At 37.7% G+C, this 19,085-nt stretch overlaps 1 protein-coding gene across 3 annotated transcripts in view; it reads left to right on the forward strand.

The window, feature by feature from the left end:
- Positions 1-19,085, forward strand: part of RXYLT1 (ribitol xylosyltransferase 1) — a 55,838-nt gene that overhangs the window by 26,248 nt on the left and 10,505 nt on the right. For 2 of the 3 annotated variants that reach the window (XM_066258240.1, XM_066258239.1), the window contains exon 4: positions 14,892-15,206. The exons of the other annotated variant lie outside the window; for it this stretch is intronic. In XM_066258240.1, coding sequence (XP_066114337.1) covers positions 14,892-15,206 — 315 coding nt within the window. The remainder of the gene's footprint in view (positions 1-14,891; positions 15,207-19,085) is intronic. 3 annotated transcript variants of the gene reach the window in all.

Here is a 19,085-nt window from a genome sequence, read left to right on the forward strand (position 1 = left end):
TTAGCCTCCAGACTTCAAGAATAGAATGTACTTCACTGGTCAGCTAAAGTATTCCATTTCAGGAAGCATGAACAAATTTTTGTGGACTTTTTTCCCAAAGACACTTTGTTTACTGTCATGATATCAGTAGTCTTCTCAGCCAGCTAGGTGTTACCACTTACAGTCCAACAGAATGGCGGCTATTTCTTGACAGCTCTAAATGGAGTCTGAAATGTGTTCTCCTACACCACGGTAATGTTTATGCAGATGAGTTATTCAACTCATCTGCTAGAAGATTATAATGACATAAAAATTGTCCTCGACTTTCTGAAGTATGAGGAGCATAACTAGATCATTTGTGTGGATCTTAAAATGGTAAATTTCCTGCTAGGACAACAGAGAGGTTTCACAAAGTATCCTTGCTTTCTGTGTTTGTGGGACAGCCAAACTCAGGAGAAACTGCATACAGAAGGAGTGGCCAAAACATGAAGCTCTGGAAATAGGGATGCAAAATATTGTGAATGAACCTGTAGTTAATTGAGACGGGATCTTTTTTCCCCCCACTTTACATCAAACTTGGCTTAATGAAGCAGTTTGTTCAGGCTTTGAATAGAGAAAGTGAATGCTTTCAATGTATTATTTCTGCTTTTCCTGCCTTGTCTTTCGAGGAGAAAAGCAGGTGTATTCGGTGGACCTCAAATTCAAACCCTCATACATGACAAAGAATTTGCTAGGAAGATGAATAAGGAGGAGAAAACAGCATGGCAGTCTTTTGTGGCAGTTACAAAGAACTTCCTTGGCAACAAAAAGCAGAAAACTATGAACTTCTGGTTCAAAGGATGCTGTTGGCTTTCTGCAACATTGGCTGTAACGTGAGCATTAAGATTCACTTTCTGAACAGTCACCTTGATAAGTTTCCCGAAAATCTTGGAGCTGTTAATGATGAGCAGACTACTGCTGGAGCATCAAACGAGATTGTCCTCAACAAGTACACAAATGCAAGAGCTACAAACACAAATTTTTGCCTGAGTAGAATTTAAATAAGTTTTGCGCAAATTTTATGATTAAAATAAGTGTTTTAATATGTTCTATTTCGAAATTGTAGACAAATTCTGATGCAATCATATCTTTCAGTGTGTTAGTATATTTACTGCATTATATAAATTATTATATTTTCACAAAGATGATGCCCAAGAAGACATTCTACTTCATTATGTTAAACAAAATGTTGAAAATGTTACAATAAGATGAAAAACTAAAATCTTGAATTGCAAAAAAACTGTAGCTTACAGAGAAAAATTGTCAGATTTGAGATCAGCACACTCGAATTAGGTAAGAACAAATGTTTTTGTGGATGCAACAAAAATTTTGTTCCCCAGTGATACTTATTTTGCAATAAAATTGTATGTTAAGTCCCAGGAAAAATAAAATCATGATAATTTTACCATGAAAGAATGATATTTTCTCTTATATTTTGCTTTTTATTGAAATAAAATATAAAAATAATTATTTTAGAATGCTTTTTTCATGTAGAAATATACTATTAAGAGAAAATATGTGAACCAAATAATCTGTTTTCTCTTAGGATTCCAGGGGTTTTTTTCTTTTTCTTTTTCTTTGTTTTTGAGAGAGAGAAGGAAAAAGACAAGAAGAGAGATGAAAAACATCAGCTTATAAATTGCTCACATTAGTTGTTCATTGATTGCTTCTCATGCATGCCTTGACGAGAAGGGGGCAGGGGAGCTCGGGCTGAGCCAGTAACACCTTGCTCAAGCCAGTGACTTTGGGCTTCATGTCAGTGACTTTTGGGCTCAAGCCAGTGACCATAGGATCATGTCAGTGATCCCACACTGAAGCCAGCAACCCTGTGCTCAAGCTGTCAAACCTACACTCAAGGCAAATGAGCCTGCGCTCAAGTTAGTGACCTTGGGGTTTCAAACCTTGGACCTCAGTGTCCCCAGTCAACACTCTGTCCACTGCAACACCACAGTCAGGCTGTTAGGATTCTATTTCTTACAGAAATTAAGAGGAAACATTGGAGATAATACTTAATTCTATTTGAATTTTCATTGTGTCTTTAATTTTTTATCTACTTTATATACACTTAGAAAGCAATTTCATTGCATGAACCTTTTTAAAGTAATCATTCTTTAAAAAGTAAGCAGGTTTTTTATATCATCATTGGTAATGATTATTTTTCCTTTCATCACCAGGTTTCTATTGATCTAATTCCAGTCAAGAGTTTATACATAATCCTAAACTTACAGCAGTTGAATTTGGGTGTTTGAAAGTAAATGCTTATTATGCATGTAAATCTAATATTTTGGTATTTAAATATATAGAATTTTCAGAAAATTTCTTTAAAAATCATAGAGCAGTTATTATATACTGTTACTATAATGATAGCAAAGGATTTGAGCAAACAGCATTAACTCCCAAAAGAAAATCTTTCCTTCAGAAATTTTTACCTGGGATCTTATTTTTTTTATTTGAGAGACAGAGTCAGAGAGCGACAGATAGGGACAGACAGATAGGAAGGGATAGATGAAAAACATCAGATCTTCATTGCGACACCTTAGTTATTCACTGATTGCTTTCTCATATATACCTTGACCGAGGGTCTACAGCAGACCAAGTGCCCCCTTGCTCAAGCCAGCGACCTTGGGCTTCAAGCCACTGACCTTTGGGCTCAAGCCGACAATCATGGGTCATGTCTGATTCCACACTCAAGCCAGCAACCCCATGTGCAAGCCGGTGAGCTCATGCTCAAGCTGGTGAGCCCATACTCAAGCCGGATGAGCCCATGCTCAAGCTGGCAACCTTCAGGTTTTGAACCTGGATCCTCCATGTCCCAGTCTGACACTCTATCCAATGGGTCACCGCCTGGTTAGGTTACCTGGGATTTTATATTATGATAAAATAGCAATGCTATTTCCTTTTAGGATTTTTTTATTTTTATTCAGTGAAAGGAGGGGAGGCAGAGAGATAGACTCCCACATGTGCCCTAACCAGGATCCACCCAGCAAACCCCCTAGCGGATGATGCTCTGCCCATCTGGGGTATTGCTTTGTTGCTCAGCAACTGAGCTCTTCTTTGAACCTGAGGCAGAGGCCATGGATCCATCCTCAGAACCCAGGGCCAACTCGCTCCAATCAAGCCATGGCTGCAAGAGGAGAAGAGAGAGAGAAGCAAGGGGGAGAGTTAAAGAAGCAAATGGTCACTTTTCTTGTGTGCCCTTAGTGGGAATTGAACCTGGGACATCCACGCCCTGGGCCAACACTCTACCACTGAGCCTAACAGCCAGGGCCCCTCTTAGGATTTAAGAGAGCAATGTATTCAAAAAAGTTTACTATTGTGGCAGATTATTTAAACAACTTATTAAAATTTTAAGCCCTGGCCGGTTGGCTCAGCGGTAGAGCGTCGGCCTAGCGTTCGGAGGACCCAGGTTCGATTCCCGGCCAGGGCACACAGGAGAAGCGCCCATTTGCTTCTCCACCCCTCCGCCGCGCCTTCCTCTCTGTCTCTCTCATCCCCTCCCGCAGCCAAGGCTCCATTGGAGCAAAGATGGCCCGAGCGCTGGGGATGGCTCCTTTGCCTCTGCCCAGGCGCTAGAGTGGCTCTGGTCGCAACATGGCGACGCCCAGGATGGGCAGAGCATCGCCCCCTGGTGGGCAGAGCGTCATCCCTGGTGGGTGTTCCGGGTGGATCCCGGTCGGGCGCATGCGGGAGTCTGTCTGACTGTCTCTCCCTGTTTCCAGCTTCAGAAAAATGCAAAAATAAAAAATAAAAAAAAAAATTTTAGGCTTGTGAAAAGTATACCTAATTAATTTATCTGAAATTAAGCTTTTTTATTAAATGTATTGGGGTGACATTGGTTAATAAGATTATATAGATTTCAAATGCATATTTCTATGACATATGATTTGTATAGTGCATTATGGGCCCACCGCCCAAAATCAAATCATCTTCTGTCACCATATATTTGACACTTTTTACCCTTTACTGTCCATCCCTTACCCTTCCTTCTTCTGGTAGCCACTGTATGTTTTCTGCATCTAGGAATTTTTGTTTGTTTTTTTGTTTGTTCACTTGTTGCTTTCAGTTTTATATCCTACATATGAGTGAAATTATCTGGTTCTTAAGTATTTCTGTCTTATTTATTTATCTATATTAATAAACTTTTATGGAATTGCAAGTTTTGAGTTGAATTGAGCTGCATGGGTACTAAAATGTTTCAGCACATTCATCCTTATTTGACAAAAAATGAATCAAAAGTAATGGATCACCTTGCCCTTACTGGGTATCTCGGTTGGTTAAAGCATCATCCAGATGCACCAACATAGGTGGTTCAGTCTCCAGTCAGGGCACATACAAGAATCAACCAATGAATGCATAAAGATGTGGATCAGAAAATTGATGTTTCTCTCTTTCTGTGTTTCTGAATTTTCTAACATACCTCCAAACACACACACACACACACAGCTATCTGAATTTTATAGGATTTTTTTTAAGTGAGCAGCAGGGAGACAGAGGGACAGACTCCCACATATGACTCAACAGGGTTCCACCCAGCAAGCCCCCTACAGGGTGATGCTCTGCCCATCTAGGGCCAATGATCCATTGCTCGGCAACTGAGCTATTTCAGGGTCTGAGGCAAGGCCATGGAGCCATCCTCAGAGCCTAGAACCAATGTACTCAAACCATTCGAGTCATAGCTGTGGGAGGGGTAGAAATGGAGAGATGGAGTGAGGGAGAGAGAAGGGGGAGTTGGAGGGGTGGAGAAACAGATGGTTGCTTCTCCTGTGTGCCCTGAATGGGAATCAAACCCAGGACTTTCACACACCTGGCCAATACTCTACTACTGAGCAAACACACCAGGGCCACAGGATTTGATTTTAATCCCTAAAGTTTCATTACCTAAATCTGTGTGTCCCAGACTGTACTAAGGATCCTGAAGCAACACATAATATTTTAACTGTTTGTGGAAAACACATTTACATGTCACATCTGTCAGACACCATGCAAACTGTGAGCTCAAGGCAGCCAACAGTTTCAATATTAGATTACCCTACATTAATTCCAGTGATGTCATACCTTTGTGGAGCTGGCTTTTCCTGATTGCTATGGTAAAATACAAGTACATACCATGCAAAAATCCAAGAGGAACAGACAATGACAGCATCAGTGTTCACTTGGATACCAAAGTTTAAGAAGTTGCATAGTGCTCAGCAGATTCACACATCATATTATTAAGTATTTGAGGTTAGTTAAGAATGAGCTGATTTTTTTCTTTCAGTGTAGTACATGTATTATTCTTTTTCATTCTTTATTTAAAAATATTTTATTAATTTTTTTTTATTTTAATTATTTTATTTTTTTAATGGGGTGACATCAATAAATCCGGATACATATATTCAAAGATAACAAGTCCAGGTTATCTTGTCGTTCAATTATGTTGCATACCCATCACCCAAAGTCAGATTGTCCTCTGTCACCTTCTATCTTGTTTTCTTTGTGCCCCTCCTCCTCCCCCTTTCCCTCTCCCATTCCCCCCTCCCCCCCCCATAACCACCACGCTCTTATCAATGTCTCTTAGTTTCACTTTTATGTCTCACCTACGTATGGAATAATGCAGTTCCTGGTTTTTTCTGATTTACTTATTTCACTTCGTATCATGTTATCAAGATCCCACCATTTTGCTGTAAATGATCCGATGTCATCATTTCTTATGGCTGAGTAGTATTCCATAGTGTATATGTGCCACATCTTCTTTATTCAGTCATCTATTGACGGGATTTTTGGTTGTTTCCATGTCCTGGCCACTGTGAACAATGCTGCAATAAACATGGGGCTGCATGTGTCTTTACGTATCAATGTTTCTGAGTTTTTGGGGTATATACCCAGTAGAGGGATTGCTGGGTCATAAGGTAGTTCTATTTTCAGTTTTTTGAGAAACCACCATACTTTCTTCCATAATGGTTGTACTACTTTACATTCCCACCAACAGTGAATGAGTGTTCCTTTTTCTCCACAGCCTCTCCAACATTTGCTATGACCTGTCTTGCTATTTATTAAACTTTTTAACTTATTGTGAATGGACTCAAGTGTCCCACTCAATATAACACCCTCAACCCCCCACCACATGCCCCCATTATACCTCCTTTGCCCCCTCCCCCTAACTCCCTCTCTCCTCTCTGGGATTTACTGGCCTGTTCTCTGTATCTATGTGTTCTGTATATATAATTTCATTAATCCCTACATCTTCTCTGTTTCCATCCCCTCATCCCCCTTTCCTCTGACAGCTGTCCCTCTGCTCCCCATGACCCTCTATTCCATTTCTTTATTCCATTCTTCAATTCACCTTGTTCATTAGATTCCACATATAAATGAGATCATATGATATTTTTTTTATCTCTGTCTGGCTTATTTCACGTACATAATAATCTCCAGGTCCATCCATGCCATCGCAAAAGGTAAGATTTCTTTCTTTTTCACAGTCACATAGTACTCCATTTTGTATGTACCACCACTTTTTTATATGCTCATCCACTGACAGACACTTGTGCTGTTTCCAGATCTTGGCTATTGTAAACAATGGTACCGTAAACATAGGGGTGAATATCTTCTTTTGAATCAGTGGTTTGGTATTCTTGGAGTATATTCCTAAAAGTGGGATAGCTAAATCAAAAGGCAGTTCCATATTTAATTATTTGAGGAAACAACCTGCTGTTTCCACTATGGCTGCACAAGTCTCCATTTCCAGCAGTGCAGGCAGGTTCCTTTTTCTCCACACCCTCACCAGCACTTGTTGTGTGTTGATTTGTTAATAACAGCTGTTTTGACAGGTGTGAGGTGGTATCTCATTATGGTTTTAATTTGCATTTCTCTAATGATTAGTAACGTTGAACATTTTTTCATAGGCCTATTGGCCATCTGTATGTCCTCTTTGGAGAAGTGTCTATTCAGTTTCTTCGCCCATTTTTTAAGGATTTTTTACTTTCTGGTGTTGAGTTTCAGAAGTTCTTTATAAATTTTATCAACCCCTAATGAGATGTATTGGCGAATATGTTCTCCCATTGTGTGGGTTTTCTTCTTATTTTGTTAACGGTGTCCTTTGCTGGGCAAAAGCTTTTTAGTTTGATATAGTCCCATTTGTTTATTTTGTACTTTATTTCACTTGCCCATAGAGATATAATGGCAAAAACACTGTGACAAGAGATATTAGAGTTTACAGCCTATTTCTTTCACGATGTTTATGGTTTTGCAACTTACAATTAAGTCTTTTATCCATATTGAGTTTGCTTTTGTTAATGGGATAAATTGGTGGTCTAGTTTAATTTTTTTTGCATGTACCTGTCTAGTTTTCCAAACACCATTTATTAAAGAGACTGTCTTTACTCCATTGTATGCTCTTACCTCCTTTGTCAAATATCAATTGACCATAAAGGTGTGGGTTTATTTCTGGATTCTCTGTTCTAGTCTATTGATATGTATACCTGTTCTTATGCCAGTACCAAGCTGTTTTGATTACTATGGCCCTTTAGTATAACTTGATATCAAGAAATGTGATACCTACCACTTTATTCTTCATTTTCAAGATTGCTGAGGCTATTCTTTTTTGGTTCCATATAAATCTTTGGAATATTTGTTCTATACCTTTGAAGTAGGTCATTTGTATTTTAATACGAATTGCATTGAATTTATAGATTACTTTGGATGGTATAGACATTTTAATGATGTTTATTCTTCCTAACCATGAATATGTATATGCTTCCACATGTTTGTATCTTTCTTGATTTCTTTTTTCAATGTCTTATAATTTTTCAAGTATAAGTATGTTACCTCCTTGGTTAAGTTTATTCCTAGGTAGTACTTTATTTTTTTGTTGCTATAGTGAAGGGAATTGTTTCCTTAATTTCTTTTTCTGATACTTTATTGTTGGTGTATAAAAATATCACTGATTTCAGAATATTAACTTTATATTCTGCCATCTTCCCAAATTCATTTATCAGGTCTAGTAGTTTTTTGACTGGGACTTTAGGGTTTTCTATGTACAGTATCATGTCATCAGCAAATAATGACAGTTTTACTGCTTCTTTTTCAATTTGGATGCCTTTTATTTCTTCTTCTTGTCTGATTGCTGTGGCTAGGACTTCCAGAACTATGTTGAATAAGAGTGGTGAAAGGGGGCACTCCTGTCTTGATCCTGATCTTAAGGGGATTGCCTTTAATTTTTGCCCACTGAGCATGTTGTTGGCTGTCAATTTGTCATATATGGCCTTTATTATGTTGAGGTATGTTCTTTGTACCCCACTTTGCTCAGAGTTTGATCATGAATGGGTGCTGATTTTATCAAATGTGGTGTCAGTTGTTACTTCTCCACTTCATTTCTAATTTTATTTACTTGGGTCCTCTCTCTTTTTTTCTTGATGAGTCTGGTTAAAGGTTCATCAATCTTGTTTACCTTTTCAAAGAACCAGCTCTTGGTTTCATTGATCTTTTGTATTTTTTTTAGCCTCTGTGTCATTTATTTCTGCTCTGATATTTATAATTTCCTTCCTTCTACTTCCTCTGGTCTTTATTTGTTGTTCTTTTTGTAGTTCTTTTAGGTGCAGGGTTAGGTTGTTTATTTGAGCTTTTTCTTGCTTCTTAAAATATGTCTATAATGCTATGAACTCCCTTCTCAGGACTGCTTTTTCTGTGTCCCATAGATTTGCGGTTTTTGTACATTTTCATTTGTTTCAAGGACATTTTTTATTTGTTCTTGATCTCATTATTAACTTATTTGTTATTTAACAACATGCTATTTAGCTTTCAAGTGTTTGAATGTTTTTCAGTTTTTCTATTGTAGTTGATTTCTAGCTTTATGCTATTTTGATCAGAGAAGATACTTGATATGATTTCAGTCTTCTTAAATTTATTGAGACTTGTTTTGTGTCCTAACATGTGGTCTGTCTTAGGAATGTACCATGAGCGCTTGAAAAGAATGTATATTCTGCTGCTTTGGGGTGAAAGGTTCTGAAGATGTCAATTAAATACAGTTGATCTAGTGTGTCATTTAAGGCCATTGTTTTATTGTTAATTTTCTTTCTGGAGGATCTGTCCATTGATGTCAGTGAAGTATTAAAATCTCACCCTTCATGTCCATCAAAATCTACTTTATATATTTAGGTGATCCTATATTAGGCACATAAATACTTACAATGGTTATAACCTCCTGTTGGATTTCTCCCTTTATCATTATGTAGTGACCTTCTTTCCCTTAATACAGTCTTTGTTTTAAAGGCTATTTTTTCAGATATAAGTATTGCTATTCCATCTTTTTTTCAGTTCCATTTGTATGAAATACATTTTCCATCCCTTCACTTTCAGTCTATGTGTATCTTTTGTTCTGAGGTGGGTCTCTTATAGACAGCATATACGGGTCCTGTTTTCTTATCCATGCAGCTACCCTATGTCTTTTCATTGGAGCATTCAATCCATTTACATTTAAGGTTATTATTGATATATACAGTGTGTCCATAAAGTCATGGCGCACTTTTGACCAGTCACAGGAAAGCAACAAAAGACGATAAAAATGTGAAATCTGCACCAAATAAAAGGAAAACTCTCCCAGTTTCATACCTATTCAGTGCAATTCAATGTGGGCTCATGCACAGATTTTTTAGGTAGCTATCCCGTATAGCCTCTAAAGACTCATCACTGACTGATGGCCTACCAGAACGGGGTTTCTCCACCAAACTGCCGGTTTTCTTCAACTGCTTATCCCACCGAGTAATGTTATTCCTATGTGGCGGCGCTTCGTTATAAACGCGTCAATATTCATGTTGCACTTTGGTCACGGATTCGAATTTAGCGAGCTACAGAACACACTGAAATTTCCTCTGTACTGTCCACATCTCGACTGGCATGACCATGGGCTGCTCCGCTATATACACAGTGTTACGTTATCATCTGCACAAGCGCACATGCTGCCACATCATCCTACAGAAACTAGGAGGGTTTTCCTTTTATTTGGTGCAGACTTCACATTTCTATCATCTTTTGTTGCTTTCCTGTGACCAGTCAAAAGTGCACCATGACTTTATGGACACACTGTACTTATTTATTGCCATTTCCTTTTTTAAATCTATGATCCTCTCTTTCTCAATTTCTTTTTTGCCTTTGCTCTTTTTACAGCAGGTCCCTTAATATTTCTTGCAGTATTGGTTTGGTTGTAATGAATTCCTTGGGTGTTGTTTTGTGTGTGTGTGTGTGTGTGTGTGTGTGTGTGTGTGTGTGTGTGTGTGTGTAGCTTTTTATTTCTCCTACAATGTTAAATAATAGCCTTGCTGGATACAGTAGCCTTGGTTGTAGGTTCTTGTTTTGTATCACATTGAATATTTCTTGCCAGTCCCCTCTGACTTCAAGTGTTTCTGTTGAAAAGTCAGATGTCATCCTTATGGAGGCTCCTCTGTAGGTAATTAACTGAATTTCTTGCAGGCTTTTAGTATTCTTTCTTTGTCTCTTAACTTTGGTATTTTAATTATGATGTGTCTTGGTGTAGACCTCGTTGGGTTCCTCTTTAATGGGATTCTCTGTGCTTCTTGAACTTGTGTGACATTTTTCTTCATCAATTTAGGGAAATTTTAAGTTATGATTTCCTCAAACAGGTTCTCTATCCCTAGTTTGTATTCTTGTTCTTCAGGAACCCCTATGGTATGGATGTTGTTTCTCTTCATGTTGTCATAGGAGTCTCTTACAGATTCCTCAATCCTTTTGCACCTCTTTTCATTTTGCTGCTCTGCTTCTGTGCTTATGTTTATCTTGTCTTCTAAATCACTGATTCAATCCTCTGCTTCATCCAGCCTGCTGTTTCCTTCTAGTGCAGTCTTCATTTCTGATACTGTATTTTTTCATTTCTGACTGGTTCTTTTTATTATTTCAATGTCCTTTTTGATGCTTGCTATCTCTTTATTTAGGTACTCATTAAGACCATCCAATGTTGCACTAAGATTCTTGAGCATCCTAAAAATAATTATTTTAAACTCTGAGTCTGGTAGTTTGGTTTCTTCCCTTTCATTTAGTTCTTTTTCTGGGGATTTCTCTTGCTGATTCATTTGGGTCGCATTTCTTTGCCCATTTTGTCTGTGTATTAGGTAGCACTGTCTGACTTTAAAATTTTTGTGTTGTCTTTATGAGGATGATGGGCTCACCCAACCAACCTCTCTACAGGTTGCAAGCTTTTTGCAGCTGAGGTTGAGAATACAATGTTAGTGGGACCCCATACTTCAGGGGTCTCTTGGTCAGGAGCTCAGTATGGGGAATATGGCCCCTACTCCCCAGCTTAATCCCTCAGCCACTGCTGGATACTCAAATTTTAATTCTCCCCAACAAGGTGAGTAGCAGTTTCAGATCAGGTAGGGCCTACAGTCCCCTCTGCAACAGTTCTTATAGCTAGTAAGACCCTCGTCTCAGGGAGGAAGACAGAGTCCTTTCCTGGGGCTGACTGCGCCCCCCCACAAAAGTGGCTAAGCTTTTTACCAGACCCAACAATAGGCTTACAGGGATCCTCACTTTAAATGGCCATGCTCCAGTGTCTCTTCCTTTCCCCTGTGAAATCTAGCCCAGTGGGGCAGGAAATTTAGCACCCAAGCCAGATGACTGAAGTGCCAACCTGTCCAGTGCACATGAGCCACTGTGCAGATGCTGATCACAGAACGTGGAATTTGCCTCATCTGGGCCAGGTCTAAGGAGCCCTTCCTTAGGACAACACTCTAGCAAAGGTTGTTAGGTCATGAACCAATGCTTTCTGCAGCCGGCCACTGGATGTGCTGGCCCTGGGCCTCGCTGGATGTGCTGGCCCTTTTCCCTCAGCACAAACCAGTGGGAAACACTGCCTGTGACTGGCCATCAGCAACATTTTTGGAGCTAAAAGCAATCCAGAGTTTGTGGCTGCCTCTGTTGGGCCCAGGTGCACATGGAAATACCAAGCTGCACACCTAGGCTGACTTTTACCCACACTGGGCCTGAGGGAAGATCCCCTTAAAAGGCCAAGGTTCCCTGAGTTCCGCCTCCTGCAGCCCCTGTCTGCTGGCTGCTTGTTGGACTAGCCACTGAGAAAAAACCTCTGGTAGAGTTTAAAGCCTGTGGCAATTCAGGAATTAGTAAGGGTGGTGGTGTGGCTCCACCTCTCAGCCCCAGGTGTCAGTTTGTCCAGATTCATTTCACAGACCTCAGTGGGATGTAGCCCCAGTAGTCTGGTGGGTGTGGCTTTTGAGACCCAGAAATGAGGTCTTCCCACATTCTGGACAGTTTCTACTGAGTCTCTCGTGAGGTGGAAGCACCAGTCATAGACTCAGGAGTGTGTGGGGTAAGCTCCAACCTCAACACCAGAAAACTAAGTCACTGGCACCTCCTGCTTCCTGGCTTTTCAGAATGGCCCAGTCTCTATGATTGGGGCAGGTGAGACTCCTGAGGGCAGAGCAGTTGCTTTTCCCCAGGCTGATGCTGCTTAGAGGGACTACTCTACTAGAGAAAGGCGGCAACTACAATTTTGGAGAATGCTCAGCACAGGGGTTCTGGTGGTCAATAGACATATGAGAAAATACTTAACATCAATAATCCAAGAATTGTAAATTTTAAAACCACAATGAGATATCACCTCACACCTGTCAGAAGAGCTACCTTCAAGAAATCCACAAATAACAGGTGTTGGTGAGGATGTGGAGAAAAGGAACCCTCATGTACTATTGGTGGGATTGCAAATTGGTATAGCCACTATGGAAAACAGTATGGTGATTCTTTAAAAAATTAAAAGTAGAACTACCTATGAGCCAGCAATTCAACTTCTGGTATTTATTCAACTCTCTGGGTATTTATTCAAAGAAATTCAAAACACTAATTCAGAAAGATATATGCATCCCTATGTTCACTGCCACACTATTTACAATAGCCCAGATATAGAAACAACCTAAGTGCCCATCACCAGGCAAATGTAGTACATGCATACAGTGGAATATCACTTGACCATAAAAAAGAAGAAACAATGAAATTTTGCCATTTGCAACAGCATAGATGGGCCTGCAGGGTATTATGCTAAGTCAAATAAGTCAAACAAAAAGACAAGTACCATATAATTTCCCTTATATGTAGAATCTAAAAAACAAACAAGGCAAATTGTAGTTAAAACAAATTGATGGTTGCCAGATTGGAGGGAGGTTGGTGGGGAAGTTTAAAAAAGAGGAAAGGATTAAGATATACAAATTATCAGTTATAAAAACAGTCAGAGATATAAAGTACAGCACAGGAAGTCAATAATATACTAATAACTATGGGTGTCATCAGATGAGTACTAGACTTATCAAGGTGATCACTTTGTAAGTTATATAAATGTGTAGTCACAATGTTGTACACCTGAAACTAATATAATATTGTATAACAGCTGTAATTGAAATGTTTTTAAAACCCTCAATGTTGCCATCACAGGTTATGCAACTTAAGCCTGATTTCACAAGTGCAAAACAGGGGACTAATCTGCAGAATTGTTGTGGAGGTTAAATAATAATTTATGTAAAGTGCCTGTGTATAATGTATATAAAAGGCATATAATAAATGTTAGTTTTTATTCTCCCCCACCCCAGGCAAATAACAAACAATAAAGGCAGGGTTTTAGGAAGAGTAAAAGATTCTAGCAGGTTATAAAGAAATGGTTGAGCAGATTATAAAGAATCCAGGACCATCATAGGTAATTTTAAGATAGATTAAATGGTATTTTTTATATTTCATACAGAGTAGTTAAAAATATTTTAGCGGTATTGGTCCTGAGCAGCACATAATATGAGAATATGAGTTATAAAACATTTATTTCTTTTTTAAATTGATTTTATTTATTGATTTTAGACAGAGAGGAAGGGAGATGAGAGAGAGACAAGAACAACAAGCTGTTCCTGTTTGTGCCCTGACCAGGGATCAAACCGGCAACCTCTACACTTGGAGATGATGCTCTCTAACCAACTGAGTTATCCCATTAAGGCTGAAACATCTATTTCTTTTGACAGTTTTTTTAATGTGAAGAACAGAGAGTTATACAACAGATTCTCATATACCCACCACCCACTAACAAATTCCAGTTTTATGTCATATTTGCTTCAGATATTTAATTTCTCTCTTAAAATAATTTAATATTTCAATAAAAGTGAAGCTCACTTTGTAATAATTCCCCAGGCCCTTCCTTCTTCCTCAGAGGCAACCACTGTCATGAATTTAATGTATATCTTCCCATTCAAATTTTTACATTTATACTTCTATTAGATATATAAACATAAGTTATTTTTTGAATTTACTTTTAAATTTGCATAATTGTCACATTTTATGAGTGTTCTACCACATGCTTTTTTCCTAACAGTATATTTTTGAGACTTAACCTATATGGTATGTTTATAATGCCATTCTCCATTTCTTAATTCATCAACACTTCTTCATCCATTGATTCAGACACTTCATTCAGATGGAGAGCATAAAAGAAGCTCACACCATAAAAGAGATAAGAACTATTGGCTTAAAACACTTTTCCAGTATGAACTACACAGGATTTCACAAGATTCAATTTATTTCTTTGCTTAACAGTTCAAATTCCATCCAGCACTTATTTTGAATGTGGTTAAAAAATAAAGAAAAATTTGCCACATTTCTGATTATCATCTGAAAGTTGATCTGTGTACAACCAAAACTTTTTATTAAGCTACAGCAAAACCCCATCATCCAAATTTGTATTTAAAAAAAACAAAAAACTTGTATTATAGAAATTGTTTCTAGAAAGAATATGAATTAAATCTCTTTATAACTTTTATATAAAATGATTTAAAACTTCTGATACAAAATATCTTTGTTCTCTTTTTTGTTTATCTTTTATTTTGTTTTGTTTTTGACAGCTTCATCACTGGCCCAGCTGTAGTCCCAGGTTACTTCTCTGTGGATGTGAGCAATGTGGTACTCATTTTAAATGGAAGAGAAAAGGGAAAGGTCTTTTATGCCACCCAGTGGTTACTTTATGTACAAAATTTAGTACTGACTCAAAAACTCCAGCATGTTGCTGTTGTTTTGCTTGGAAATGAACATTGTAACAATGAATGGATCAATCAATTCCTCAAAAGAAATGGAGGCTTCGTGGAGCTGCTTTTCATAATATATGACAGCCCCTGGATTAATGATATGGATGTTTTTCAGTGGCCTTTAGGAGTAGCAACGTAAGTACAACATATTAAACATGTTTGTAGACTTTAAGACCTAAATTTCAGAATCAGGAAGAATGTGTTTTAAATTTGCAATAAATGCCTGGTCAAGGCACATATGGGAGTTGATGCTTCCTGCTCCTCCCCACCTTCTCTCTCTCTCTCTCTCTCTCTCTCTCTCTCTCTCTCTCTCTCTCCCCTCTCTGAAATGAATAAATAAAATAAAAATAATACACCACGATCAAGTGGGATACATTCCAGGAGCACAAGGATGGTTCAACATACAGAAATCAAGCAATGTAATACATCACATTAAAACAAAGAAAAAAATCACATGATCCTATCAATAGATGCAGAAAAGGCACAAGATAAAGTATAACTTTATGTTTAAAACACTCAATAAAATTGGAATAGAAGGAAAGTACCTCAACATAATAAAGGCCATATATAACAAACTATCAGCTAATATTATACTAAATGGTGAAATAATGAAGGCTTTTCAAAAATGAGACAAGGTTGACCACTCTCTCCACTCTTACTCAACATAGTTCTGAAAGTTATAACCTGAGTGATCAGGCAAGAGGAAGAAATAAAAGGCATCTATATTGGGAAAGAATTTTTTTTTTTGCAGATGACATGATCCTGTATATAGAAAACTCTGAAGACTATGCCAATATATTATTAGAGACAATAAACCAATACAGTATAATCACAGGATACAAAATCAATATACAAGTCTTCTGCTTTTCTATGTGCCAACAATGAAACTTCGGAAAACAAATTCAAAAAAATTTCTTTAAAAATTGCAACAAAAAATAAAGTACCTAAGAATAAACTTAACAAAAGATGTGAAGAACCTATATACTGAAAATTACAAAATATTATTGAAAGAAATTGAAAATGATACAATGAAATGGAAAAATATTCCATGTTCATGGATTGGAAGAATCAACATAGTTAAAATGGCCATATTACCCAAAGCAATATACAAATTTATTGCACTCCCCATCAAAATCCCAATGCCATTTTTTAAAGAAATAGGAGAAAAAATTAGCAGGTTTCTATGGAACCATAAAAAACCCTGAATAGCCGAAGCAATTCTGAGGAAAAAGAATGAAGCTGGAGGTATCGCACTACCTAACTTTAAGTTATACTATATAGCCACAATAATCAAAACAGCATGGTATTGGCAGAAAAACAGACATATAGTCTAATGGAATATAATCAAGAGCCCAGAAATAAAACCACATATATATATGGACAAATTATTTTTTTTTAATTAATTATTTATTTATTTTTTATTAAATTTAATGCAGTGACATTGATAAATCAGGGTACATATGTTGAGGGAAAATATCTCTAGATTATTTTGACATTTGATTGTGCTGTATACCCCTCCCCCAAAGTTAAATTGTCTTCTGTCATCTTCTATCTGGTTTTCTTTGTGCCCCTCCCCTCCCCTAACCCCTCTCTCCTTCTTCACCCTCTCCCCCCTCTCCCAACCTCCCGCCCCTGTTGCCATCACATTCTTGTTCATGTCTCTGAGTCTCATTTTTATGTCCCTTCTATGTATGGATTCATCTTAGGTTTTTTTTTTTTTTTTTCTGATTTACTTATTTCACTCCGTATAATGTTGTCAAGGTCCATCCATGTTATTGTAAATGATCCGATGTCATCATTTCTTATGGCTGAGTAGTATTCCATAGTATATATGTACCAAAGCTTTTTAATCCACTCGTCCTCTGACGGACACTTGGGCTGTTTCCAGATCTTCGCTATTGTGAACAATGCTGCCACAAACATGCGGGTGCATTTCTCCTTTTCGAGCCGTTCTATGGTGTCCTTGGGGTATATTCCTAAAAGTGGGATAGCTGGGTCAAAAGGCAGTTCGATTTTCAGATTTTTGAGGAATCTCCATACTGTTTTCCACAGTGGCTGCACCAGTCTGCATTCCCACCAGCAGTGCAGGAGGGTTCCCTTTTCTCCACATCCTCGCCAGCACTTATTCTGTGTTGTTTTGTTGATAAGCGCCATTCTGACTGGTGTGAGGTGATATCTCATTGTGGTTTTAATTTGCATTTCTCTAATGATTAGTGATGTTGAGCATTTTTTCATATGCCTATTGGCCATCTGTATATCCTCTTTGGAGAAGTGTCTATTCATCTCTTTTGCCCATTTTTGGATTGGGTTGTTTGTCTTCCTGGTGTTGAGTTTTACAAGTTCTTTATAAATTTTGGTTATTAACCCCTTATCAGACGTATTGTCAAATATATTCTCCCATTGTGTAGTTTGTCTTTTTATTCTGTTCTTGTTGTCTTTAGCTGTGCAAAAGCTTTTTAGTTTGATATAGTCCCATTTGTTTATCCTGTCTTTTATTTCACTTCCCCGTGGAGATAAATCAGCAAATATATTGCTGCAAGAGATGTCGGAGAGCTTACTGCCTATGTTTTCTTCTAAGATGCTTATGGTTTCACGGCCTACATTTAAGTCTTTTATCCATTTTGAGTTTATTTTTGTGAGTGGTATAAGCTGGTGATCTAGTTTCATTTTTTTGCAGGTAGCTGTCCAATTTTCCCAACACCATTTGTTAAAGAGGCTGTCTTTACTCCATTGTATTTCCTTACCTCCTTTGTCAAATATCAGTTGTCCATAGAACTGTGGGTTTATTTCTGGGTTCTCTGTTCTGTTCCATTGATCTATATGCCTGTTCTTATGCCAGTACCAGGCTGTTTTGAGTACAACGGCCTTGTAGTATATAACTTGATATCAGGAAGTGTGATACCTCCCTCTTTATTCTTCTTTTTTAAGATTGCTGAGGCTATTCGTGACCTCTTTTGGTTCCATATAAATTTTTGGAATATGTGTTCTATATCTTTGAAGTATGTCATTGGTATTTTAATTGGTATTGCATTGAATTTATAGATTGCTTTGGGTAATATAGACATTTTAATGATGTTTATTCTTCCTAACCATGAGCATGGTATATGCTTCCACTTGTTTGTATCTTCCTTGATTTCTTTTATCAATGCTTTGTAATTTTCCAAGTACAAGTTTTTAGTCTCCTTGGTGAAGTTTACTCCTAGGTACTTTATTTTTTTGGTTGTAATTGTGAAGGGGATTGTTTCCTTAATTTCTCTTTCTGACTGTTCATTGTTGGTGTATAAAAATGCTTCTGATTTCTGAGTATTGATTTTATATCCTGCCACTTTGCTGAATTTATTTATCAGGTCCAGTAGTTTTTTGACTGAGACTTTAGGGTTTTCTATATACAATATCATATCATCTGCAAATAATGATAGCTTTACTTCTTCTTTTCCAACTTGAATGCCTTTTATTTCTTCTTCTTGTCTGATTGCTGTGGCTAGGACTTCCAGGACTATGTTAAATAAGAGTGGTGAAAGGGGGCACCCCTGCCTTGTTCCTGATCTTAAGGGGATTGCTTTTAATTTTTGCCCATTTAGAATGATGTTGGCTGTGGGTTTCTCATAGATGGCTTTTATCATGTTGAGGTATGTTCCCTGTATTCCCACTTTGCTGAGAGTTTTGATCATGAATGGGTGCTGGATTTTATCAAATGCTTTTTCTGCATCTATTGAAATTATCATATGGTTTTTCTCCTTCTTTTTGTTTATGTGATGAATCACATTGATTGATTTGCGAATATTGTACCAGCCTTGCCTCCCCAGGATAAATCCCACTTGATCATGGTGTATGATTTTTTCCATATATTGTTGGATCCGGTTTGCTAATATTTTGTTGAGGATTTTAGCATCTATATTCATCAGAGATATTGGCCTATAATTTTCTTTGTGTTGTCTTTGCCTGGTTTTGGAATCAGAATTATGCTCACCTCATAAAAGGAGCTTGGAAGTCTTCCTTCCTCTTGAATTTTTT

Source organism: Saccopteryx bilineata, chromosome 2 (genome assembly GCF_036850765.1).
Source record: "Saccopteryx bilineata isolate mSacBil1 chromosome 2, mSacBil1_pri_phased_curated, whole genome shotgun sequence".
Classification (NCBI taxonomy): Eukaryota; Metazoa; Chordata; class Mammalia; order Chiroptera; family Emballonuridae; genus Saccopteryx; species Saccopteryx bilineata.